We start from the raw sequence: 26,682 nt of genomic DNA, 5'->3' as shown, positions 1-26,682 counted from the left end.
AATTTAGTTTAGATCTGTTAAAAAGCTCACAGTTTATAAGGATATTCATTTAAGTTTAGATGTAAAATATTTTATGCAATGGGATGAAAAGAAGGATCAAAGCTAAAGATTACATAATCCCTTAGAGATTCAAAAGAAAGTAAAAGTTAAAAAGTGTTACAAGAAAGGGAAAATATATATAAATGAATGTGTACTGCTATGTTTGAAAAAGAAAACTCCTTATAGAAGGTTATGATATCTATTATCATGTACTATTATTAGATTGATTAAAGTCACCATAACTCTCAACTTATCCTAGAAAGTTAGGTGTCAGATAGCTTTCTCAGGCTTATCTCTCTCAGTCGCTCAAGAAATCTGTTAGAATTTTCTTGCTGTCCTCCTTTTCATATGTAGAAGCATGACTAAGCTGACTATCGTACACTGTATTTCTCCAAATTTCTCCAAACACAACAGGAAGATGTTCAGATAGGTCTTCCACTCGGTGTAAAGAAAAGCTCTTGCTTTCCCCAAAACTGGATTGCAATGAGAGTAGGAACATATGTCACTGCCTGTCAAGAAAACAGGTAGAATCTACCAAACACTGAGAATTTCAGTGAGGTAGATCATAAAAGTAGTCTTGTAAGCATTATAACGTAAACAACACTAAGGTGAAGAAACTCAAGTGCTACAGAGCAAAAGAGTTAAGATTATGACCTAATGTTGTTGCAAGCAGCTTCTGCCAATACTTTCTCTGTGTTCAAGATACCTACAAGTGCAACATCAGCTGTTTATTTGGTAAAAAAGTCGTCAGCACAGGAGGCACTTCAAGATAAATTCCACGTACATATGTATTAGAGCTTTAAAGCTATAATCTCAATTCCAAACAGTCTCAATAACAGACAAAGGGAGAAATTGTATGAGGATACAGAATGCTTTGGGAATGAAGAAGATAATTCATGGAAATAATCCAAACGTAGCCTCTACAGACATCCAACCGACTTGCTCTACTTCTGGGAGCAAAAGCTTTACCTCTGCACTATCCTGCCCTAGTTGGACTGTGACTCAAGTAGGTGTAAACCTGATTGAGGAGTGCAATATATATCTGAAATCTGAGGCATGATTAATAACTCTTCCTCTACTTGGAGCTACCGTTTTATTCAAAACCATTCTGAAAGATAAACTCCTTCAAAGTTCAGTGTCCTTTTAGTAATATACTGTTATTATGGTACTCCCTGTGAACCTTTCCTTAGGACATGATCAAAATGATTCACGGGCCTATTAAAAATTGAAAAGTGAATACAGCTAGGGAATGAACGGATCAGTTGCAGTGAGCATAAAAAATAAGTGGACACTGATACTAAAAAAGGTATCAGAAAAATCTTTCACATAGTAACTAAATGGTTCAAAATTCAATTTAAAGAGGTATCACTAAGTACATTATCAAGGCTAACAATTATTAATCCTTATTTAACAAGTTAGATGAAAGCAATATTCTGGTCTTCATTAAAACGCTCAGATAATGCTTTAAAAATACCCTATCCGAAGAAAAACAATACCTTGAATTTCTCAGTCAAGACTGAAAATCTCCCTCCTCTATAGGTATCCTTTCTTGTTTAAGCTACTGAACAGAAAGAAGTAACAAATATAACTGTGTTCAATATGTGGTTTGCATAAAGATCATCTGAAGAAGTATCTACAATATTACAATCAATATTTCTATTATAGTAAAAATAATAATTTATTGACACCACTGGTCTTGTGAGTTTTTTTTGCTTTTTTTTAATGAACACAGAAGTTGCTTCAAATGTTGAGATACTCGTACACTATACACTCAAAGTACGTTAATGCTAATATCTCATGTTTATTGCAACAGACAAAAATAATTAGAAAACTTTGCCATTTTTTTCCCTCAAACATTGTTATTTCTTAATTGTGATATGCAGTGCCAGGAAATCCCGAGCTGAGAGAAACAATCCCACTCTGGCTCGTGTGGCTTGGTCTTGGAACCTCTATTACCATTATTGGTTTTAGTCTTGCCCTTACAAGGAAAACAAGAAAAAATGTTTCCATACAGACTCTCTCAACTAAAATGAATAGGTAATATCTAAAAATATTATCTATTATTATGGTTGTGACCCAAATTCTTTTTTGCTAGGTTTATTTTTTTATTTGGATGGTGTATTCCTTGGAGAAGATCTCACAGGTCTAGCCAGAGAGGTTATAGATTGCATATACTGGTTTGTGCAAATTAAGATATGGTTTGACTGTATCTCTATATGATTCACATATTTAACAACTGAAACATTGTGAGTAGATTATCACATTAAAAATTCGGACAAAAGTTGTATTTTCCTCATAAGGTAGGTACAAAATGTGACTAAATTGTTATATGCATACATTCATGGTGGCTTGCTACAAATACTTTAGTTTCAGATAAAGAGTTTTATGACAGTGAAGACAGCAGTTAAGAGGCATTCAATGCATATTAATTTTCATTGCTTGGACTTCTTCCTTAAGCAATCACAGAAAAGAGATTTCTCTTTTATATAGAAATAAATATTTTAGCCCTCTTCACAAGACCTTTGAAAATAAACATTAAGCAGTCATGATGTCAAGGGAGTTGGTCTTTTGGGGGACAGAAACACTAAGAACTTTATATTGCAGTAACACTTTGCATCTCAAAGAGATTTGTGATGCAGTTTATATTATTCAAAACTAATTTAACTGTGAAACATAGTAATAATTTGCCTATGCCAAAATACATTAATGGCACTGCTATCTGCCTTATGAGAGCTACTTATGTGTTTGGGCTTTGAAGGAAAAAATTACCTGGTTTGTTTTTTTAAAATTTTGATTTAAGGGAAGCATTGAGGAAAATGCTGCAGCCTGTTTTGGAATCTTCTAAAGTAGTCAACGGAATCGACCCAAGGAACCTCTTCAGTAATATTAAAACAGTGTCAATAAGTAATTCTATTTTTGGAAGTGATCTATTAAATATTACTGCTTATTTCTGTTGCCGCTTAAAATTCATAGTTTTTAAATGATGCACAAAAATTTTGTTTTTGTATTTAGTTTTTTTCCTTAAAAGTTTTCAGTAATTGATTTTTGGATCCCTAATTAAGTTTCCCAAGATTGAGCAATACTCTCAGTCATTTCTGGGCATTTCAGTTCAAAGACTCAAACTACCTTTTTTAAACAGCCTATTTTTTTTTTATGCAGCATTATTTACACCTATACAGAAAGCATTTAGGTTTTTTTCCAAATGATATGACTCTTTCAGTAAGCAATTGTTGCAGTTGTTACAGAAAGATTACATGAAAATGAATGCTTTGTACTAAGGCAGTAGTGGAGTTCCATCAAACACTGTCACATAATATATAGCTGCCTTATAAAAAATGTGGTGACAGCATCTGTCACAAATAATGCAAGCAACTCTCAATATTCCTTTTGTCAGTAAAAGTAAGAATTTCCATGACTTAGTATGCAGCTTTCAATTGGATGTCAATCTATATGACAACGATTTACATTTCCAGTGTACTGCTATTGGCATGTAACTGAACTTTGAGCAGCTAGTTCTTTGATATCATGAAAGCCACGTATTGCCAGTGGCTCCAACAGCTGCAGTCCTAAGAAAATCACCTCTTCCAATTCTGTGAGAGCTACAAATTGACTTAACTGGCATAAATTGCTACCTTACCCAAAGGGAGTACTGAAGAAAAAAAAAGCGTAGAAAAATTGTACATAGATACAGGGTGAACTCTTAAGAATACTAAAGAGCCAGCAGAATTTTAGGTACTGTATAAATTAAGAAAATGATCAGAAGAGTTCTGAAGAAACTTTGAAATAATCATCAGTGCTGAATAGTTCAGGTATCAGGTAATTTAACAGCCTTACAGTATTCACGGTAAGAAGTTCTCCATCTACCCTTCATCATAGAAATAGCTTAAGAAAAATTCTGCATAATTCAAAAATAGTTATTCAAAGTTATAGAAGGCAGCATCTTTACTGACACTTTCTTGGTGTCATTTTCCTTAAATCATTGCAAGCATTGCATCTTCTGTTCTTTCTTCTTCATCAGAAATGTTAAAATACCCTGCCTTGTACTGTTTGTGGAACACCTGTCAAGCTTTTTATAAAGATACATATAATACTTACTATTCAGGTCAAACTAACCCCTACTGCTTTTACAGCTATTTTGGTTTGACCTTAGGAAAAATTTAGGAACTTAAGCATCATCTGATCACTGACCTGTTGTTAAAGGAAACATCAGTAACTCAAATCTCTACCTGCCTATCTCCATGAGTCCATTTCCCTCTACTACACACTGACGACTTAAGTGGAGAAAGTAGGGCTGGTGTTTCAGCAACAAGCTTCGTATAAACATTTAAGACAAGCAAGATTAAAGGATTTTCTAGCCGAAGTAGCAGAGAATTTTCCTTACTCTTTAGTCACCCTTTCCTCTTTTTAGCCCTCAGCCTAGCAGTTTACGGAACAATTCTTTCTTTCAGCGTATCATGCCCTCTGACTAGAGCAGAAATGTTACAAGCAATTATGAGCTTTGTTCATTGTTTGTGGCCTCCAGTCTGCTCATATGCTGCGACTCTGCTTTCTTCCACGCTTCGGTTGGCTGTTTCTCTGTAGAGGAGACCTAGCTCTGCGGCAGCTCCAGTCACAACAGAAACTTAAGGAAGGATGTTAAAGGATGTTAAAGAGCCATTGCATTTTTCAGTAGGATACATACCGCAAGGCAATAAGCACTACTCCTTTTGGGAGGAAAAGCCAGCTTGCTTTGCCCTTTTGAAAAGAAAAGTCAACAAGGAACAGCAGACGGAAGTCAAAAGGACTGTGTGCAGAATGAACTCACACTTTCTGTTATTCTAGCAAATTAGAGAGATTTGCACAGAATGCAATTGTCAATAGACATAATTACTATACAAGAAAACAGCAAGGAGGGATTACTGCTATTCGCAAGTCCAAGCTATCTGGATAGTCAGTATTACAATAACTGAAGTTGCAGTAAAAAAGAAAGGAGACAGATAGAATGGGTTTAAAGCATGAAAAAGTATGAGACAGATCTAAAGCTATAATCTGAGTTAGATTTAAACCAGAAAAGATTATAAACTACAATTTTATTAAGAATACTACTTTAAATAGGTACTCTAACAAGAATCCTTTCTGCATACCTTCCAGGATGAACTATTTCATATCTTGATTCCATTTTCTAAAAATGCTACAATTCTGTTTTGCCATATTTCTTGAAAATGGCTAACTCGGGATTCTGCAATGTATGCTGAACATCGTTCTAGAGAAGAATAAATATTACATTTAACTTTTTCCTGAGCCATTTCATTTTGCATGAGCCAAGTGAAAAAAAAAATATCCTAACTATAGCTTACTTCTCTGCTCTTATCTGGTACAGGGAACGCCACGTAAGTTGTCAGTAATATCTGATGAATTTTGTTGTAGGAATCACTTACATTTCATGGGGTTTAATCACAATGAATCCTGTATATCCTGCTGCTATTCACTACCGATGGAGAAATTAAAGGAAAAAAACAAGCTGTGAAGCTTGTTCAGAGAAGAAAATACCAGGCCATTTTTCAAACATGGAGGTGAATGTGGTCCTTTGAAAGACTGATGATAGCATTTTTCTCACTTACGAGATAAACCTTGACAGCTGTATTTGCAACAACTGTTATAGAACAGAAAAAGCAGACATAGATTCTATAGTGTTTTTAATAATAGTGTAGCAGTCAACTCTTCTTTTCACTCTCTGATTTACTTTTCATAACAAATATCTGTACAATAAAAAATTCTAGGTAGTAACCCACATACTGTTTGATTTAAGCAGCTAAACTCTGAAAAATCAAAGTCAAAGTCCAATTCCATTTTGCAAACTGCACTGTCACACCTGTTTATTACAGACACTTTCAAAGACTAACCTACTCAGAGACCCTTGAAATAGGATGTTAAATATAAAGTGGTAACCTTCTTTCCTTTGATTTAAATTAGGCTTTTGTGGTTTATGCATACTTTGTATATATTTTTCCACCTGTCAGATAATCCAAAAACAGATGCTCACATCAAAATATTCTATAAAGATCAAGATAGGAATTCTGAGAATCAGAGAGATTTGCGTTTATAAACCCCCTTATTATGTTTTTACTCATGCAGCTTTGAAGGGACAGTGTCAGCTTTTTATCCAGACTCTTTTCATTACTTCTCCCTGCTGGTGTTGCAGTACATGCTGTGAATGACCTCTAGAGATTCCTGAAGCTATATGCAGAGAGAAAATTGAATCTGAAAGCTTTACTAGACAAGTTTGTCTTTCAGCTTGTGTCTGATGTCAGCTGTATTGAAAAATAGAACTGCTTGTGAAACTGGGTCCTGACCTTGAAAAATCTCCAATCAAATGGTAACAGATTCAGTTTTGTGCCATATTGCTTGTGCCACATTGTAAGATGTGGCACGTGTGTAAAAAGGGAAAAAGCTTCTTGATGAAAATCAGATGGAATAATTGGGCAACTTCTTTGCTTTCCTTCCCTTTCACAATGGGGAAACTAGATCTACAGTGAGGTGCACATAAAAGGGCCAATTCAGGTTGGCATCTGTGAGCCTTTTTAATCCAGAAGCCTTCAAGGTAATACGACTCAAAACTAAATTTAGAAGATTAATGTACACCATTATTTATTCCTTTATTCAAAGGTACAGAGCAGGCAAAGCAAAAGGTAGGGACAATAATCTATTCCTTTACTACTCCATTTCATACTCGAGTGAATAACCTTTGTCAGGCCAGCTCAGCTAAGAAACAGCTAACTCTTATCACCTCTCATCACTGATTCAAGAACTCTAGAGACCCTCTGTGAGATTTCCTTATCTTCCTTGTTGTATTGTTTCCTGTTCTTTTCCTCTCTTGCAGTTTGTTTCAGTTAAACTTTTTGTAGAGTTAAACTGAGTTATATCTGATATTAAAAACAGATATTGCCTTTAGATTCTGTGTGCACAAAAAGCACAAACTATACCATACCAAACACCTCCATGTCTCTCTCTCTCTTTTGCAGTTCACATCAGTGATTTCTTTTTCTGGTGTCCTAAAGCTAATGTTAAGTAAAACGAACTACTGTAGATTTTAAGCTGTTCAGCTCTGTAAAGTATCTGCCATGTCCTGTATACAAGCATTTTAATAGCTGATGATAAAGTTATTTTAAAAGACGAATGTTATATGCAACTTATTTTTAAAATATCAACATGTTTTCATTTGTCAGTCTTCCCCAAGGAATTATTCTGAGTATGGCTAGTTTCAATTATGCTATGCCAGCTGCTATAAACAATACAGACGCTCTAATATCTGATTTGCACGTTTGTTTTTAATTTGCACTCTAAATACCGCTATTGTTATCTCATCAGGTGCACAGATTGAAACACACAAGGATTTTAATACTACTATTTGAAAATTCTGAGAAACAGCATTCTGAATGACAGCATGTGTGTTCATTCAAGCACTGTGTGTAATACATAAACAATGATTGCTCCAGAGAGCATTGGCTACAAAATACTACCAAAAAAACCAGTTCCTATTGTTGTGCATTTTTGCCTAAAGCTGAGTTGTTGTCATTTTGTTTCTTGTATTTTTGTCATCGTCCCTTGAAAACAAAGACGAGTTGTTGTTGTTGTTCTTGCTGTTGCTCTTGTTCTTATTAAAGAGCCAGTGGGACATTACATGATCCAGCTTTGAAGCCCAAAGAATGAATATGTTTCAATAGTCATAGCTTGAGAAATTGAGAGTCCTGCATCCCAGGTGAAAAGCTTAAACTAAATATAATATCAGAGATTTATAGGGCAGCCTTTGTAATGCTCTGTGCTGCCATGGGCAATCTGTACATCTCTCTGTCTTAGGACTAGTCAATACAGAACAACAGATCACTGAACTGTGGATTGAACATGAAAATATAAAGAAAATTCCAGATGTAGAAAATTTAGACCCTAGCGTTCTACAAGAATTTCAAATTCTTAAGTCATTAGCTTTTAGTTTTAAACCTTATGACATTGCATCAATGTATGTATTTTCACATACATGTTTTTGGTTGTTCCTAATTTTCCTTAAAACATACAGTCTCAGAAATTCTATATTTTTAGCAGTATCAGTACATATTTCTTTCGTTATGTTACATCCCAAACAGTGCACAAGAATTCCAGATATATCAAGTCACAATGGTATTTACATATATCCTTAGGGAGTAACACTAGTAACTTTTTCAAGAACCGTTTTATAAGGTCTTAGAAAAAAGCCTAGAACAAAAGCTGTACACCTTGTCCAGGTGGGGAAACGTTTCATAGAGAAACGAGAGGCAAACTAAGCTTTTCTAAACAAGGAGATATACCTTAGGATACAATCCTCCCCGCTAGAGACATGAAAGGATAAGCAAACATTAAAAGTCTGCTGTCACCAATTTCCCAAAATTCACAAATACTGTTGCTTTCTAGAACTCAAAACAGGATGTATTACAAACTCTGGAGGTGACTGCTGTATTTTTTTTTTTTTTAACGTCTTAGCTGAATATATACTTGGGCTAATAAGCAATTCGTTTTGTTTTGATTAGATCAGCTGGTGAAGTTACAATATTTCACAAACAGCATGTTATAACTTGCTTCTAATGGACCTCGCTTGATATATCGCTCCTCTCCCATCCTCCCTTATTCATTCTAAACTCTGAAAGACTTTCCCAGCTATACATGGAAGCCAGAGCTTTGGCTCCAACTCTGCAGTCTCCGATTCCTGCCCTCAAAGCAAATTATACTAAAAGCACAAAACAACTTTCGTTGTTCAAAAGACAGACACCTAAATCTCATCGCTAGTAGAGTGATTATGGCTGAAGCCGTAATAGCTTTCTTTAAATTCTCTGTATTAAACATACAATAAGGAGCGCTGCATGCACGGCATTTCTGCCACAGGTATCCCTAACTTCCTTCCAAGTCTGTTGCAGTTTTCAGACATGCCTTAGTTTGCAAAACAAAAACAATTTTTGTCATAGATCTATCCCAAATAAGGCTTCAAATTAAAGATTACTAACATGTAAATTTTAAGGGACAACCAACTCAAATTCTATTTAATTTTAAAAGTAATTTCAACACTGTAATTTACACTAATTCTCCTTTTACTTTTTTATTCTCTTCACAAACACACATTTTTCTGTTTCACTTGATTAGGAGAAAAAGACAGAAACCCGTCTAAAATTTCAGGGAAAAACTGAAACTGACTGTACACAAAGTATTATTTACTGAATGAATTTAACTGCAAGAATAATAATTTAATGTACTACAACTAGTTATATTAGCTATACATGCAACATGCAAAATTAGCACACAAAGTATTTTCAGTTATATTAACAGTTATTTTTAAGGTTTCGCTAACCTCACAGTACGATTTAGAATATATTCATACTTTTTAAAGAATTTGTATTTTCAAGTATAGCACTAAAAAAAAAGACCAAAATTTTTCAACAACTTATTAAGTTAAATCTACATTTGAATGAAGACAAAAAATGGAAAATGTCATCCTCAGGAACAAAGTCAGGAATGTCTCCCTACCCCGCAAGGTATTCAAATGGTTTTACAAAGCACTGTATAACTTTACCTAACTTAATAAGCAAATGCAGAGACAGCACTTTCATACAAAAGAAGTTATATCAATGCATACAAAGACAGTACTAAAATTTTTCCCTCCTGTAAAAGTACATTTCAAAATTGCATTTCTCTCGGCTTAAAAGGTTTTCAAACTGCTGGCTAAGCAAGGCATTAAGGTGTTTCATTAGAGACATTTGCACAATTTCATGTTATAGCATCAGGTAGCAAGTGTGATTTGCTTCCTGAATCATCTTGTCTTGGAAGTCAATCTGTGCTAAGGTTTGAGAGGTACTCTTCAGCTAAGCACATTTTCCTAGCTGCAAAAATAATTTTTGTTCATTATGCCTGAGGGCATACTGGACCGGTGGGATATTAAGGACATTTTTTAGTACTTCTTGTGCTGAAGAAACTATAATATACAAAAACCTAGAAATAATCATAAACACACTGCAGTTCTGTTCTTCACCTTTATTATAGCCACCAGATGGTATATTTACTAAGGCCCTCTGGCTGGGTTCTTGTAACCAGACTGGAGCAAATGACACCTGACAGTGCAGTAGAGGTGAGCCAGTTATATCTCCATTCCTTAGTCTTAGACACAGACGTGAACATTATTAAATTCTGACGGCCACAAAAGTCTCTGTAGAATCAGTAAATGAATAATTATCTACAGGAGATACTATCGCTGCTTTACAGAGCCCTTCCAAAATCATTTTGTACATCTTTCTTTTAAAATGACCTTTAAAGAAAATGTTGTGGGAGACTTCAGGCTTATTTTAGGGACAACATATATCTCTTGAGATCCTAGTTCAAGGACATCAGTGACTCCATATAGTCATTAGTTTGAAGCGGGGGGGGGCAAGGCCTCTTTTTGAAGATTACTGTTAACATATAGGTTTCTCGCAGTGTTACCTGCATACAAAAGGTGAGCATCCCCAGTTGCAGTGTTTCAGGCAGTTCACATTGATCATTTAACTGATCTCAGTTTGGAACCTTTGTGACTAGGAACACAAAATACATTTTCCTTTCCCTCTCTGTGTCCACCTAAGGTCACATTTCTACACATATTTCTCATGACAGCACTGCCAGCTCAGGCATTTCCCACTCCACCCTGCTTCTGGCCATCCGTTCCTAAATCCTTCCACTCCCTCAGTTCTGCAGTGCAACGGCTTATGTGGCCATGAGGCAAAACAGATGAAGGAACTAATCTGATTTACAAATAACATAATAAAAAAGCTGCCAAGAAAAACCTCCATGGACCTACTTCAGAGACAAACCTCCAAGAAAGAAAAGTTTAAAAAGCAGACACTCTGTGAGAGGGAACTAGAAAAGCTGAGCTGAGTTACTGGGGAACTGATATAGTTACATCGCTTCTGTGACCAGAGGTACTTCTTGTTCATTGTACTGTCCCTGTGCTGGTTGGATCTACCAGCTCTCCCATATCTAGGTCGAGTATCTATGCATGCTAATGTATGTATCATTAGAATCAGCAGCATAGAACAAGTCCATAAAAATGGCTATAACAAAGTATAAATGGTTAAAACAATTACAAAACTTATCATTAGTTACAGCATAAGCAAAACTTATGACATTAAATCTCTCTTTTTTAATAAGTACAATAATACTAACTTTTGGAATACATAATCATTTTCCCACTTTGCAGAAACCTATGCTTTTTAGGATGATTTGAGCTCACTGTGCCTACACTGCGTGTAGTTAAAAAAACATGCACATTACATGTTCAACACCTATTTACTAAAGTTTCACTAGGAATAGACAAAAAGAGTTAGAGTAGCTCATTGGAAGAGGGGATAGTAACAGGTGTTGTTTGTCTTGACCTTAGCAAGGCTTTCAGTACTGTCTCCCATAACATCCTCATAGGGAGAAATGGCCAGAAAGGAACTTAATGTAAGTTCAAAAGGGAAATGTCAAGTCCTGCACCTGGGGGGGAACAACCCCAGGCATCAGTTGGAAACTGCATTCAAATATAAGGAAAAACTTCTTTACTGTGAGGGTGGCTGAGCGCTGGAACAGGTTGCCCAGGGAGGTTGTGGAGGATCCTTCCCTGGAGATATTCAAAAGCCATCTGGACACAATCCTGGGCAACATGCTCTAGGTGACCCTGCTTTGAGCAGGGGAGTTGGACTAGATGATCTCTGGATCTCTTTAATGCGCCTTCCAGCCTCAATGAAGCTGTGTTTCTGTGATGATAAACCTATAATGATGTGATTGCAGCGAAGTGACTTAAAATAAATAAAAACTATAAATTAATGCTACAAGCACAGGTTCAGATTTTAGGTGTTCTCGGTACTAGAAAGAAAACCAGTCTCAGTTCCTGCCTAATTCTTTATAGAACACATGTGCTTTCATTTTATTTATGTGTAATTCAATCTGCTGAATCTTGGAAATGTTAGTAGTCATTCAGAGTCTACTTTTAGAATTAAGGTAAATGAATAATTTTGCATTTTGTTAAAAATGAGTTAATATAGAGATCTGTTGCACACTGTGCTCTCTCTCTTTTTTAGTTATTATCATTTTCTTTGTAACAACAAATTCACAGCTCTCAAACACTCTCTTCTCCCGGAAGCTGACAGAACCTGCTGACATGCAAAACTGACATAGCAACTTTAGTGACCCAGCGCAGCAAAAATGGTTACATTTCTCCTTCAGTTCTACCATGTCATTAGATGAATTCCTATAGTATACCTTGGGGAAAAATTCTGTAAAGCAAGGATACGGCTTTACTAAGAATTCTAAAAAATGTTAGCAATATTTAGCCCTTTTCATAAAATTGATATGATCACCACTGGAACCAAATAGCTAAAACTAAATGACAGTTCCTATTTACTAATATTTAACATGTCACGAGCAAGACGCCTGCTTTGCTTGGACTGATGTACCCAAGTTTGACAGAAGTTGAACTGGCTTCTAGTACTCAATATTCTGAATTCGGTCTAGGTAGCGCAATTACTTCCCTGTACAAGGATTTTTCTGTTTTGGGGTGTTATAGAGTCACTAGAGAAAGCAGAGAACTCTCCAGGATCAGCTTTTTTGCATGCTGCCCACTAGAATATGCTAAAAGGCAAGAGGGATCAACATCCTACAAATAATTAAATCCTAGCTGACTGCTGGGGCTACATTATACACTGAGTTACAGACTATCTGATGGGGAAAAACTTTCTTTCTGCTCCCAGATCTGATGATCAGCTTTGAAGCTCGTATGGACAAGCAAAATTCTTCATCCAAGCAGGGGAGAGACTTTAATATCAAGGGAAGAATCTCAGAGTCTTCAGAAACACAGACTTGGAAATTCCAGTGCACCTATTCCTTTTTTTTTTTTTTACAACCATGCTTAATCACTACATTGCTGAGGAAAGCAGCAGAAAAAAAAAATGCATGCATCAAAGAGACAAAAATGATTCTGTAGTCCTTGCAGGGAAGCAGCAGGTACCAAGAGATACGACATTAATACAATATAAATATTGTCCAAATAATTTAAAACTAAATGGAGATCAAGTCTCTCGTGGATTCATCAGCTCAGACACCCACAGATATGTATCACAGACTTAATGCGTAACTCCAGAATTACTCCTACCATGTTGTCATACAACCTTTTCTATGAATACATCAAACAGTGTCTTGAAACAGTGCCAGTTCCTTATCATATTTAAAAAGCAATTTCAGAATTTCATACTGTGAACAATTCATATCCACTTCACCTGTAGCATTACTATTCTTCTAATTTAAATAATTTGTCTCCCTCCATAGTATTTCCTCCATGAATACCTGTAGAAAGTCATAATGTCAGTTCTTCACAGGATAAAGAAACAAAGTTTTGAAACAGTAATAATTAGAGAAGCATGCTGCAGTCATTTCATCACACCTATAAACTAATTTGTCTGCTGGGACACATTATACCAAATAGAAAGGAAAGAACAAAAACCAAACTGATTTCAGCACCAGCCCTCTCATTTACAAACGCGTAATTTGTAAATTCATTTTAAAAGATGCATATACTGAAGCACTTACAGACACCCGAGGAGAAAAGGCCAGGCGCTCCTAATGCTGGCTTTTCCTTTAGTTGTTGAATTAAGTGGTTTATTGTCTTCCAGTCAGCATTCAAGTCTTCTAATTTTCTCTAGAATATAAAATATATATATATATATATAAGTATAAAATTTATAATAATTCTTTTTCCAATTTTTCCATGTATTGGACAGCCTGAGTTAAAAAAAAACCACACTGAAACACTAATCTCACAACACATAGACAACACATAGGATAGACAACACATGCCCCAATGGACCAAAATGGCTTAATAACGTCAGGATCCTGAAAGCATCTTTCCTCCTAGGAGCTGCTAGGGCTCAGGGCCAACTTGAAGATAGCGCAACTGCCAACACCCGAACCCGAGCGCCCGGCCTGGCCTCAGCCCACCCTCGCCCCCGTGGTAGTGCCCGACACCCCCGCCCCAGGGCTGGAGCTGCCCCAGCTGCCGCCGCGGCCGTGCTCCCGAGCAGGGCGATGGCATGGGCCCCGGCGGTCAGGTCAGGCCTGGCCCTGCCGCCACTCGCCTCCTGCCACAGGGAGCTGCCGTTCTTGCTATTCCCGGATGGACAGACCTTTACACCTTTTTAGGGAACACAGGATGACTCCCTTTTTTACATACAGCAGAGTTTTTTATCATCAAGAACCTGCTATATTCATTTTGCTAATGAAAATGCAGAATTTAATTACATATTAGGAAAACATGCTAATAAAACCTCTGCAATTTGTAATCTCAAATGCAGAACACATTCCTCCCCCTACAAAAATGAGAAAAAAAATCATAAGAGACTCCAGAAAATCTTAAATTTCAGTGTGTGGGCACGCAGCCCTGAGCACTAATAGCTAAACTGTTACTTCAAAAAAAAAGCCTAAGTAAAAGTCTGGAATATGATTTGTATCAATCCTCAATAACCCTGGGAGGCATTCAGGCTTGGACATGACATTTCTACCCCTCTTTCTTCCTTGCTCAAAAACTGGAGGAAAGGATGAAGCATACTAATTATATGCTGGCATCTCTAAACACTTAAAATGAAGACTTCAGCTTTCCTTTAAACTGCTCCCTGACTGCCTGCTGAAGAAAGCAGCACAGCGTACCCATGCCCTTCACAGCTGCTTTTAATATTCTTATTCTATTTCTGATTAGATATATAGTCCAAAACATAATCCAGGCTTGATGGAAGTATGATGGCTATTACGAAAGATAACTTCATTACCTTGTGTCTAAAAAGACAGGGCTCAATAAAGCAGGGGTAGAGAACAATACTCACTTGACTAAAACATGCATGCACAAACTGAAATAGCATGATTTTACACTGCGATCTCTTAGGGGCTTCTAGAATTTGCCTCAAGTCTCACCAGTAAAAACTGTAACCCTGCAAAAAAGTTCTTTTACATCTGTTGCCAACAGAGGCCAGAATATTACCTGGTATAAATTCTGGACAGCTTTTTGATAGCGTAGGAAAGAAGGGAGATAACTCTGCATCAGGGAATAAAATATGTTTTTAGCTGTTAGAGTAGCTTAAAAACTGCCTTAAAAAAAAAAAAAAAGCAAAAGTCTGGAATATCCGAGATTCTCTTTGAGTATAGACTATGAAAAGAATGCAGAAGAAGCAATCAATCAAACGTGCGTGATAAAAGCCACCTATCATATGACAATTCACTGTTATACACACGCTTTATTTCTGTGTGCAGTATGAATACACAGAAACACAGTCTGTGGAACACATTTTTTGATGCATCTACAAGTTCCATTTTTTTTTCCTGCTGCTCTAGCTCAAGAATTTTATTCCAGAGCTTAGAATGGAAAGGATTGTTCCAATATCCATTATTTCAATAGCAGCAATGAAAGCAGAGAGCCCTTGAAAACAGAAGCTGGAGAAAATACACACTAAGTTTGGCTTAGTTTTGACTGCAGTATATTCCTAGTAACTCAGGAAAGATACATGGTTCCTGTAAATACAATATCAGTCCTCACCGGGAGTAGTTGCTTTACTTAGTCATGGATGTGAGCCAGGGATTTGTTTCCAGCAACAACAAAATACAGAACCTGCTCCCCACAGACGACAGAAAGGGTTGTCTAAGGCCCTACACAACTAGTGAAAGCGTATTTAGTTCCCAGCTCTTCAGAATTACAGTTTGATCCAGTCTTGCATCTACCATTAATTAGCCTGTCCACACTAAAATGTTCACTTTAAGTGGAACAATTTTGCTGTAATTGCAGTTCTTGAGCTTTGGTGACAAGCATTAGTTTCAGAATGTATTGAATTGAGGATTATTTTTATTGATTTATTGATTTCCTTTAAATGTTGGCACAAGTACAGCTTAAGTGAGGTTAACATTCATACATGAACTCATCTCAGTGACAGCACTAAAACTAGATAAGGGCATTTACAGAGAGAAATAATGTAGTTTTTTTAAATGCAAGACTGAGGACAAGGAAACTGAGCTCTAAAGGTATTCCTGAAGTCTTCTTTCCCTCCTGCTACTTGCTCTCCCTCCGCAACATTTCCGGAAAGCACAAACCGATGTGGCAGGGGAACTACAGCTCTTTAACTGCTGCTGAAATCCCTTCTTCAATAAACTGTTCAGTTTAAGTGCTGATAACCGTCAGACTGGGGCTTACATTTGCCGCTGTCACCAGCAGTAACCTCTCCCTCTCCCACCCTCAAAAGCCAAAAAAGTTACTTTACAGAAATACATTTCACAAGCATGAAGTCCATTTCCTAAACTTGAATAGGTTAGATCATTAATGGGCTAGTGCTTAAATGATCACATTTTCTTTTACATTCCTGATTCTTGAATCAGTTGCCATACAGAATGATCACAGCCTAGGATTTAATTTACCAAGAAAAGTATTTTTACACTCCCACATCACAAAATTCTGATACCATCACATGCTTTGAGAGGGTGTGAAAATATGTATATTTCAATAACGTAACTGTGAGATAAGAGGTATAACTCACCCTAATCAAACAACACTTAATCCATTACCAAGGGCTTACTAACATACATTCTAACCACAGTAAAACCGTACATTAGTATAATATAGTATACCTGTACAGTCAACAATGATTATACATTCTGGGCATTCGGTATGGCGACTGATCAAATATTTAGTTAACTATTAACTTACAAATTCAAAATCAATCCTCATTTGAAGATAGATAAATTTTACCCCGGGAAACAATTCCTGGCTTTGCCATTGTAATTTCTCACACAGGAAAAGTTGTAATACAAATAGTTTGCAATCATCTACCTTATCAAGAATATTTCATTTGGGGCTGCTGGACAGGTTTCAAATGGAGAACATGGTCAATATATGAGTATTTATCAGCCTATTACTTACTTATTGGCTTATTACTTACTTTAAGGACTTGAGCAATATGCTTTGATGACATAAAGACAAATTTTGTTATGAGAATTACCATTTGAAAAATTAGATACAAATTGGTACAAAAAATTGGTACAAAAATTAAAAAGTCCATGGCTATGACTAAGGTATCACAAACAGACTAATGCTATTGTCGCTTTTCAGGTCTTGCCTCCTGAAATAATGACTGACAGACAGCAACTATCATCTTCACTTCTTCTACTTAGCAACTCTTTAGTGTAAGGACGTGGAAGGAAGGGGGTGACCTAAACCAATAACCAGTATAAATTATTGTTCTTTTTATGTTCTTCAAAACAGTGAGTAAAAAAAGCTTTTCCTAAAAGATTTATCAATCCTCTAGGTCACACCTCTTGCAATTGACAAAAAACAATTATAGAAAGTGTCAAGTAGATCTTTGTGAAGTTACTATATTTTTGGAATCATTTTTGTAGCAGGAATAATTAGTTGCACTTGTTTTGTTTGCACATGTTAGTTAAACAAGGAAATCTCTATTCTGGGTATTTCACACACACTACTATTTTTCATTCTCATAGAACAATTTAACACAGATATTCACGTCAAGTAAGTATTTTTTTCTGCCAGAAATGCTCTAGATCTTTAGCTAAAGACATGTGAATCTACCTAAACTTCACAGTGCAACACATCCTTTAACACCATCCTACAACAAACAGATCAACACTCTATACAATTAACACATGACGTATTGACATTGATCAAAGACAGTTATACCTGAAAATGCACAGTTAGGCTTAATTTATTCTAAGTGGGGCTGCGGGAGCAGGAGACAATAAGGAGTCAGCGCCTGCGATGTGATTCTGACAACTTGTAAGTGGGGGAAACCACAGAGGGGTAGGAACGGGACACAGGGACCGAACAGGGAAAGCGCAGACTGGAGAAGTCATGAAATAACAACTGATTGGTCATCAGCTACCTCATGGGTTGGAGACGCAGCGTGGAGCTCAGTGTTTCAACCCTTAGGTGACGTAAGTGCCAATATAAAGCTATGCGATTGAATTTCTATTTAAAATATCATAATGAGAGTATATTATAAAGATTGTAAAGACAAACAGCTAAAGATTAGGGAATGCCAGAATAAAGTCAACTATGAATATTAATTCACTTCCAATGCATATGATTACACTAGTATCTTGATACACATTATTTTCCACAAGAGGGGAGGCCTGCAGTATGAATGAGTCAGACAGGGACAAAGAAGGCTGAACTCTGTAGGATCTCTACTTCATTTACTGAAAAGAATGGAAAGACTGGTGAAATAAGATGGAAATTAGAGGGGAAAAAAGGAAAGTTAAGACAAGGCTGCCTCAGAGAACTAAATTCTCTACAGAATTCTCAAGCAATGCTGAGCAAAGTAATGAATGCTTTTAAAGAGGCTAAGTCATTTTTTTTCTGTGCATCCAACTTGAGACATCGGTATCTTATCTGAAGAAGTGTTGAGTAATCCCAGCTGCAACTGAAATTGTGAAAATTGTGCTTCTATCATGTAAAATATTACATAATACGATACTGAAGAATATGATGGTTGGTGTTTCAAATTTGATATCCAGAAGTATCTGCGATATTCAGCTTTAATCTCTCTCTGTCTGAGCCCCCATGTATAAATAAAGATGAAAATACCATCTTGTTACACAGAAGTTAATTCAATCTGGGAGAGTATTTTCAGATCAAATATTTCATTTGTTTGGAATACCACCTAGTCTCAATTAAACCTCCAAATTTGTTTCATAATTGCTGAGGAAAATATACTGAATTTTCTGGTATGTCTTAATTAATTTTAAAAGTTGAGAAAACAGGAACTTTTTTTTTCAAATTTGTGTCAAGTGACATATTTAATTTGACCCTACTGTTGCTTTTTTCTCTTTAATTTTTGTGCAAAACAAAAAAAACAGCTACAGAAATAAATCTAAAATCAAGTAATGTTTATGAACCACTTAGACACCACTGTGATCAGTGCTCTGAAAAAGTCCCAGAGGGAATTACCCTCTTCCATTGTTCTTCAGAGCAGAACTTAAATACTTTACCGCAAAAGTGCAGATCGCAGCCACAAATTAAAGAATTAAAATATGAATTAAAATACTGAATTGCTGCTCACAGTGGGACTACTGTCCACACCCTCTACTGAACCTGTCAGGGCTCTTGTGGGAAAAAACAAAGCTGCCCAGTCAACCTTAATCAAAGAATTTTGCCCAATCACTGAGTGTTTGACTTCATAACCTCACTAATATCCTTTTAAAATAGCATAATTTGAGTACAAATGATTTCTGATTCCACAAAATCCCTTTTGTCTAGAAAATGATTTTGGCTTTTATTGTAAAGTCTGCATTGAAACATGCAAATAGCAAACAGTACTGGAAGTTACTCACTAGGAACCATCAGAGAAGATCAGCTCAGTATAAATGGATGGAAGCTTAAAGAAAACTGCAACATCAAGAAAGCACTTCAACAGCTCTGACAGTATATATGCACTGTTCTATTACTTACTGTACAAGACAGTCAGTGAAGCAGGAATTAACTTCACAGGTTGGTCAATTAACTGAACTACAGAATGTAATGAAAGAAGTAAAACGCAATTAAAGAGGGACTAGGAATGAAATACCCTCTACTCCACAAATAGTTATTAATTTTCTCACAGACATATTTTATAATATCACTGTCAAAATTGCAACTCAAGAAATGTCATAAGCTCTTTTTAAAGAGTTATCTTGTTCCAGTTTATTGTGTTTGAGTAAATCTAGTTTTAGAAGTTTAGAAATGTCTAGAAATTGGCAGTTTTCAGTGTCCTTGGTGTGATCACTTTTAAAAGAAACGGATATGGAGTACAAGTCTATGTCAGAAGTTTGGTCTGCACAGAATCATTTCATATCATTTAGATTTTGGCCAACGGTACACAACAGTTTTAATTCTTCTCCTTGAACTTGCCTGTATTTATTCCACAATTCATCATATGCACATTACAAAAATCTGGAAAAGCCAAAACCTCCAGTCTTTTCTTGCTTCAAGTGTTTTGCCTGTTAAAATGTTGAGTAAGGTCCCCTAAGACTGCAACTGTAGTCATACCAAATGAGTAAATGCATTTACTGCAGAGAGTTTTTTCCCAACAATAATAGCTATCACATAGCCAAGCAAAATTGCATAACAGAGAGTCAAAAGCTTTGTTCTGCACACTCTCATTAGCACACTAATTCTAAGTCAGCCTGACTTCAACTCTTTTAGTCTTTCTCACTGTTTAAGAGCATTAAAAAAACAGATAATAAAGGGGAAAGCTATTTTCAAAGATTTCTGTTCTGGAAAATAGAAAAGAAACGAAAATATGATTAAATATGCAGTAGTTTCTTAGGTGGAGATAAGCGCATACATGTTCTCCTGTGAATGGAGACCTGATGGTGGGATTTATAAATGACTTAGCGAGGGGAGATTTTGCAAAAGAAGGAAAAAAATACTCCAAATATAGTGACTAAATATAGATAGCAAAACTATAAATTCACTGTAGCGGTCACCTGCAGACATCCTAACTTTGTGAGGAAACCTTCCTCTGTTTATTTTCTGCTATTATTTTCTCCTTCAAGATTCTATAGGATAGTAAATGACACTCCAGCCTCTATGAAGGTCTAAAAAGTCTCTGTGAAACTAAGTGAAAAATATCCCCTTCAAACTGATTTCCATGTTGGAGGAAAGGATTCTACAGTACATTTGTCTAAAAGAGAAAAGTTGAGAGGGAACAGCCTTCTTAACAATGTATTCCTTTGCTCCTAAGCAGAATCAAGTCATTCTGTACGAATATTGGGAGAGAGAAAAGAGAGTGGGAATGTTCCATATTGCACTGCTTTTGCATTCATAATGAGAAAACTTCAAAGCAAAGGACTCTCCTGTAACTTGACTCTTACCTTTTCTAAAAAATACATTCACTTTTTTTGATTGAGAGTACTTCTGAAAGTATAATTTATAATTTAAAATAGGGAAACTCAAAAACATGTTACCTGATTTAATTAATAAGGTAAAAAACACTTAACATTTGTTTTCAACATGGATTACTCTTGAATAGATGGAAGAACATTAATGTCAAATACAATTCTTCCACCACAGTATGAAAAAATTTTCTAGCTGGGAACATTACATTATTCCTGGCTATGCTGTCACAGAACAGAACAAATACTATTTGCCAAGTTCTTTCATTGATTTTAAACAGAGCACGTCAAGGACAAGTGTACAACAGGGGAAGCACAACTCATTACACAGTAATGGATATTGCTACAGTTTGCTTCATTACCTTTACTGGATGAGTGGCTGGTTTTTCCTTATATAAATGACACCCTTTAGACAAAACCTCTTCCACATTCGGCTGCTTAGCCTGAACTGCTGCTTCAGTTTCCTGAAAAAATAAAAACACATGCAATGTAGATTAACCATAGCATATGCAAAAAAACTGAAAAGTCCTAGAGCAACATGGGAGGCTGTAAACAACCAGCAGATTTTCTTCTCAGGACTGGTTTCTGGGAAAACTTAAGGATAACAGCAGCTAAGGACAAAGAGGGTCACAAGAGAAAACAAAAGCAAGAAGGATGAAAGAGTAATGTGAATAAAATAAAGCGACAGGTCCCTTCATCCGGAGGTTTTCAACAAAACAATTATAAAACTGGCACAAATTCATTCTAGAAAGAACAGGCATCTGAAATCTCATTCAAACAGGTCTGCCCTGTTGCCTGCTTTCCACTAGCAAAAAGCGCGCCAGTACACATTTTGTTCTCTAGTACATGGCATTATTATTGTATGATCGGATCCAACAATGATGCTGAATTTAGCAAGATTATTAATGCTTTATAGTAAAGTATTCATACAAATGAATTCAAAACAAAAGCACAGTAACAGTGGCAGCTCCTGAAGGTACTACTGAATTAGCAACTGCATATTCTCTAGCAAGTTTATTTTTTAATTTGGAAAGGTCTCATCCATGTACTAATCTAAGCTAGCTCTGAGAAATTCTTTCAACATATCTATGGCTCTGTAAAATAGTCACAAGAAAAAAAAAAATAATGGGTAGAGCACGGCATGTAGGTAATTAAAAGCAAAAATCGAAAGTGTAAAACTGTAAAGTTGTAAAAACTAATAAAGAGATTAACAATGTATGTAGTCCTGAGATACATACTGTTTTCATACTGAAGTAATAGATGGTAACATAAGCCAAAGCAGATAAAAAAAAAATCCTAGAGTTATCTGAGATATGCAAATTGGGTTTTTGTTTTGTTTTGTTTTCTTCTCTCCCTTCCACTCCTCTCCCATCTATTTTACAGTTTGATTCTGTAGCTTCTCTCATGTCACACTGCAGACTATCCACTGACTCTCCAACTTTATTTTCTGTCCACAACCACAGTTATCATTCGTTTGAGAGCAGACAAGATTGTATGCCAGGCTTGTCATGATCTGATTCAATCACATCATTTCACTGGTGGAAATCTGCTATTCTTTGCTCTGCTCTGCAATAAACTTGTTGAAGTTTATGCCATTTTAAATCTCAGCAAGGGGCCATCTTACTGCTCTGTTTTTAACTCTGCATATAAAATCTGTCTACAGTGCTGCTTGAAAATTTACTTGGAAAATATTATGGACAATGAGTAAAAATAATCAGTGTTGAAAAGTCCAGTATGTTATCATCCCTCAGTTGACTCTCCAAACTCTGTTTATTAACAGTAAATAAAATGAATTAAAGCTCATCTGATTTCTTGTAATGATATTTTAAACATATTTGTATTTAATTCCTTTTTATTACACTTTTCATTATTAATGAGATATAACTGTAAGGATTCATCTAGAATGAGCACCGACAAGCACCGTACAGTAAAATCAGATCTTTGAGGGGAGAGTTAACTTGTTGATCAAATCATCACTGAAGTCCTGTTTTCTTTCTCTTTCTATATTAGCTTAGCTTTGTACTTCCTTATTCACTATATACAGAAAAGGTAAGCATCAAGGAATGTCAATGAAGAATGCAATTTTGGCCTGTCTTGATGAAAAACAGGTATTTTAACATGTTAAGTTTTTTTTTTTTCCATCAAGTAAACCGCTCCCAATATTTTGCCATGTGTGTGTTGCTTTGTGTTATTCTACGTGCTTCATAAATTCTTGTGTATTTTATAAGGGCACCAGGCCTCATAAGAAAGTCAATAGAAAAAAATGCATTACAGACTCCTACAGAATCTGAGACTACTAAGTCAGATCGCTATGGATGCACCTACCCTGGTGGTTTCATTTGCATGATGGACGTGCCTTTGAAGTGAACCTCGCAGTCTTCCCCATTCCCTGTGCTTTAGTTTCCACCATGGACTGGTCATGGGGCACGTAAACTAGATTCTTTTAAGAGGTAACTGGAGCAGAAGGTGTGCTCTGAGCCCACCCAGCACACTCCAGCCACAGACGAGCATTCAGTCCATTGCATCAGAGGAGAGCTGTACACAGGGGTGCACACAGCAGGGATCAGGTCCCCAGCACCAACTGCTTCTCTTGGTACAGATCTGCGGCTGTTAGCCTGTATTATTGCTGATGTGGACACTGCCCATTTAGAAAGACCCAGCCGTTTTTGCAGCCTGTGAGGAGAAGGCTCCCTCAGCCTTGAATGCCTCGGTCTGGCCCTGGGGGCCCAGCAGCCCTCGTTGTCCCTGCCCCTTCCACCCTGGGCCTCCTCCCCACCTGGCCCCAGCCGCATCTCAGCCCAGGGCTGCCCTGCAGCACCGCAGCGGTGCCAGCTCCAGTCCCGCCATAGCCCTGCCCCTGCCCGGACCCAGACCTAGGCAGCCTCTCTTAAGGCTCTCTTAAGCTTTGTCACGTACCTGACTTGACTAAGTTTATAGTAATAGCCATTAATAGTCAAGTTCTATGATCAAGAATTGAAAATTCATACTCTAAAAAACCTTCCTAGAGGAGGAACTCCCAATGAAAGGACTATTCATAAGAGAACTTACTACCTGAGACCTATAGTCGCAATGAAATTCACTGTTCAGTATTTATTTCTACCCTATCTTTCATATTGAAATTTGTATCATGATTTACCATAGACATTCATTTAAATAAGCTAATTTTCCTTTTAAAATCAAGAGAAAAAGGAAAAGCAAAATGAAAGACTAATGGTACGGTGCAACTCTGCATTTTACAGCAAAGAAGGTTTAATAATCCTTTTTATTGTCATTATTTTATGCTGGTAGTGTGTATATATATATATAGCACATGTATAAAAACTAAGATATCCACTCTCTACATATCATCTAAACATTTCAAAAGGTATTGTTCTTTATGGATAGAATGCAGCTAAAATTTTTCACAGCAGGGTAACTAAAACATAACGTTGTTAGCTGTCAAATCACCAGTTCCCTCTGCTCTACCGTTTCTGGAGTTACACAAACCAATCTTGTGAAGTATGATCTTTCAAAATCAATGGCCTTAACCTAAACCAAAATGCATTGTGTAAATCTATCAAATACTGCCTGATGCTTAATTTCAGATTTATGTGGAAATAAGAATAAGACGCCGGAGGGAACAAGTTCTCAATATCTTATCATTCTGTTGGACACTGGTGCGATTAACAGATAGGCTATTTCTTCAAGCTACAATTACTTTTTGATTGCTGCACATTAATTCCAACATAATCTAAAAACTTCACAAAATGGTTTTAAATAAGTATACACTTGGCACATTAAATTATTGCAGTAACTTTGAAGTGTTCCGTTCCTGATGACCTAGCCCCTTGACAAATTCTGTCCATTGAGCAAGTTACCAGCAATTTCAGATCTATTTGCTATGGAGACACTGTATTAACACAGGTAGACTGACTAAAGAGTACTTTGAGAATACTGGTCCATCGTTCAATTCCCAAAGAGGAGAAAAAGGTAACAACCATCACTTGGACTCCAATAATTTGCTCACAACAAAACGACTGTAGCTATTATCTAGCACATGCATATATTCAAATGAATAATGTACTCTAAAACCAAGGCTTAAAGTCTGCTCTTCACCGCACAGGCCAAGCGACTACCGAAGCTAACAGGAGCTGTCCATGCTCACGTTCAGAAATAGAGATCAGTTTTTAGAGAATACAAAAGATCATTCACTCCTCTACTACGTTCACTTTCTATGTCCGAATGCCCATAGGACAGATGTAGCACTTTCTCTGTAAAATACAGCTGATTCTGCTGGGATTTAACAATTTATAAACTGTCTGTAAAAACAGTTACAACGCTACTTCTAGGCTGGTCAATGAATATGCTAATTAAACTTTTCACACATATGGTAAATTAAAATACATCTTCACTGGAAACTGCTGTTTCTCAAACATGTATAAACAGCAAGAATTAAACAGAGGCCACCTTTACTCCACAAGATACCACCTAAAAATTTCCATTGGTGTTAAAATGGTGTGTCAGAACTGATGAAAGCCTATTGCAAAACACGCCACATTGGCTTCTGCCATTTCCAACAATATGTCAGTTCAAACCACTGAATAAATTGACAGGCTGGAAAAAATGACAGAGACTTGTCTACAGCCCCGTCTGGACTATGAGAGTCTGCTGCTACAGCTCAGAACTTGGAAAACGCATACTCCCTAGCTGACACCAGTTTTCTGGCAAAACCGCTGCTGTGTAGGCCAATGCAAGAGAAAGTTTATTGGCTTGGCATATGTTATTTCAGGAGATGGTAACCATCCTAGCAGACACACTCATGCTGTTTAACATATGCTGCACCTATACTAAGAGACCCAGACAACTATATATAACACGCTGGTCGCATCTCAGCCTGTTATTGGTCTACATGAAGAATTACAAACACTGATTCACCTTCTCTGGTAACACTGGTAAAACCTTTGGGATCAGATTTCCCAGTGAGATGATGTCTGTTTTCTGCAGGGATTGCAGGAGAAGCTCTGAGTGATTAAACCTGCATCTTCACAAAGTGCAGGGCAAAAATGAAAACTAAATTACAATCTTCAAATAAAAATATAATTTTGAAATTAATATGGTATGTGTTTTTAAAAGATACAGTCTCTTTTTTTCAAGATTGTAGATTAAATGAAGATTACAGAAGAAAATCCATTTATTGGAAAAAAAGCAGTAAGCAATTTCCCTTCACTTTACTGAGACAAAGTAGTGATGTTTAACAAGCAAATACACTAAATCTGAACTCTAAAATGATATGGAGGCTTTCATTTTCAAAAAAACTTTCCAAAATAATCAGATATAAATCCAAAATATTTTTGACTTGGCAACAGAAAACTATATTTAATTGTACAATATTTTTGTTGTCTTTTAGATGAGGGAGAATGTAACTTGTAACCGGAATTCTTTGAGGTAGATTTCCTTATTCATGCACAAAACAAACTCCAGTAAGGTTCACTGAAGTATTCTTCTTCTCTATTTTTCAGATCACCATTTCCACATATTTTAGGGAAAAAGCCACAAATAAGCAGTGAGGTTCCAGTGCCTCATTTTTTTTTCCCCCATAATTCCCTCAGTGCAAAGCTGAGGTCCTGAAAAAGAAAGGAAGGTAGACGGAAAAAGTGAATATGTTGCAGTCTTTAGGAATTCTAGTTCTAAATAAGTGACCTCATTTTTTCTTTTAAGTTGGCTCTGCACATTCCCACC

At 36.4% G+C, this 26,682-nt stretch overlaps 1 protein-coding gene across 10 annotated transcripts in view; it reads right to left on the bottom strand.

Moving 5' to 3' along the window:
• DMD (dystrophin) overlaps positions 1-26,682 on the bottom strand; it is a 1,217,172-nt gene that overhangs the window by 373,333 nt on the left and 817,157 nt on the right. For all 10 annotated transcript variants that reach the window (XM_068917030.1, XM_068917051.1, XM_068917057.1 and 7 more), the window contains 2 exons: positions 21,327-21,428; positions 13,633-13,741 (listed from right to left, as the gene is read on the bottom strand). In XM_068917030.1, coding sequence (XP_068773131.1) covers positions 13,633-13,741; positions 21,327-21,428 — 211 coding nt within the window. The remainder of the gene's footprint in view (positions 1-13,632; positions 13,742-21,326; positions 21,429-26,682) is intronic.

Source organism: Struthio camelus, chromosome 1 (genome assembly GCF_040807025.1).
Source record: "Struthio camelus isolate bStrCam1 chromosome 1, bStrCam1.hap1, whole genome shotgun sequence".
In the NCBI taxonomy this organism is placed as follows: Eukaryota; Metazoa; Chordata; class Aves; order Struthioniformes; family Struthionidae; genus Struthio; species Struthio camelus.
Note: the sequence above shows the minus strand (reverse complement) of the source record. Positions and strands in the feature narration are given on the sequence as shown.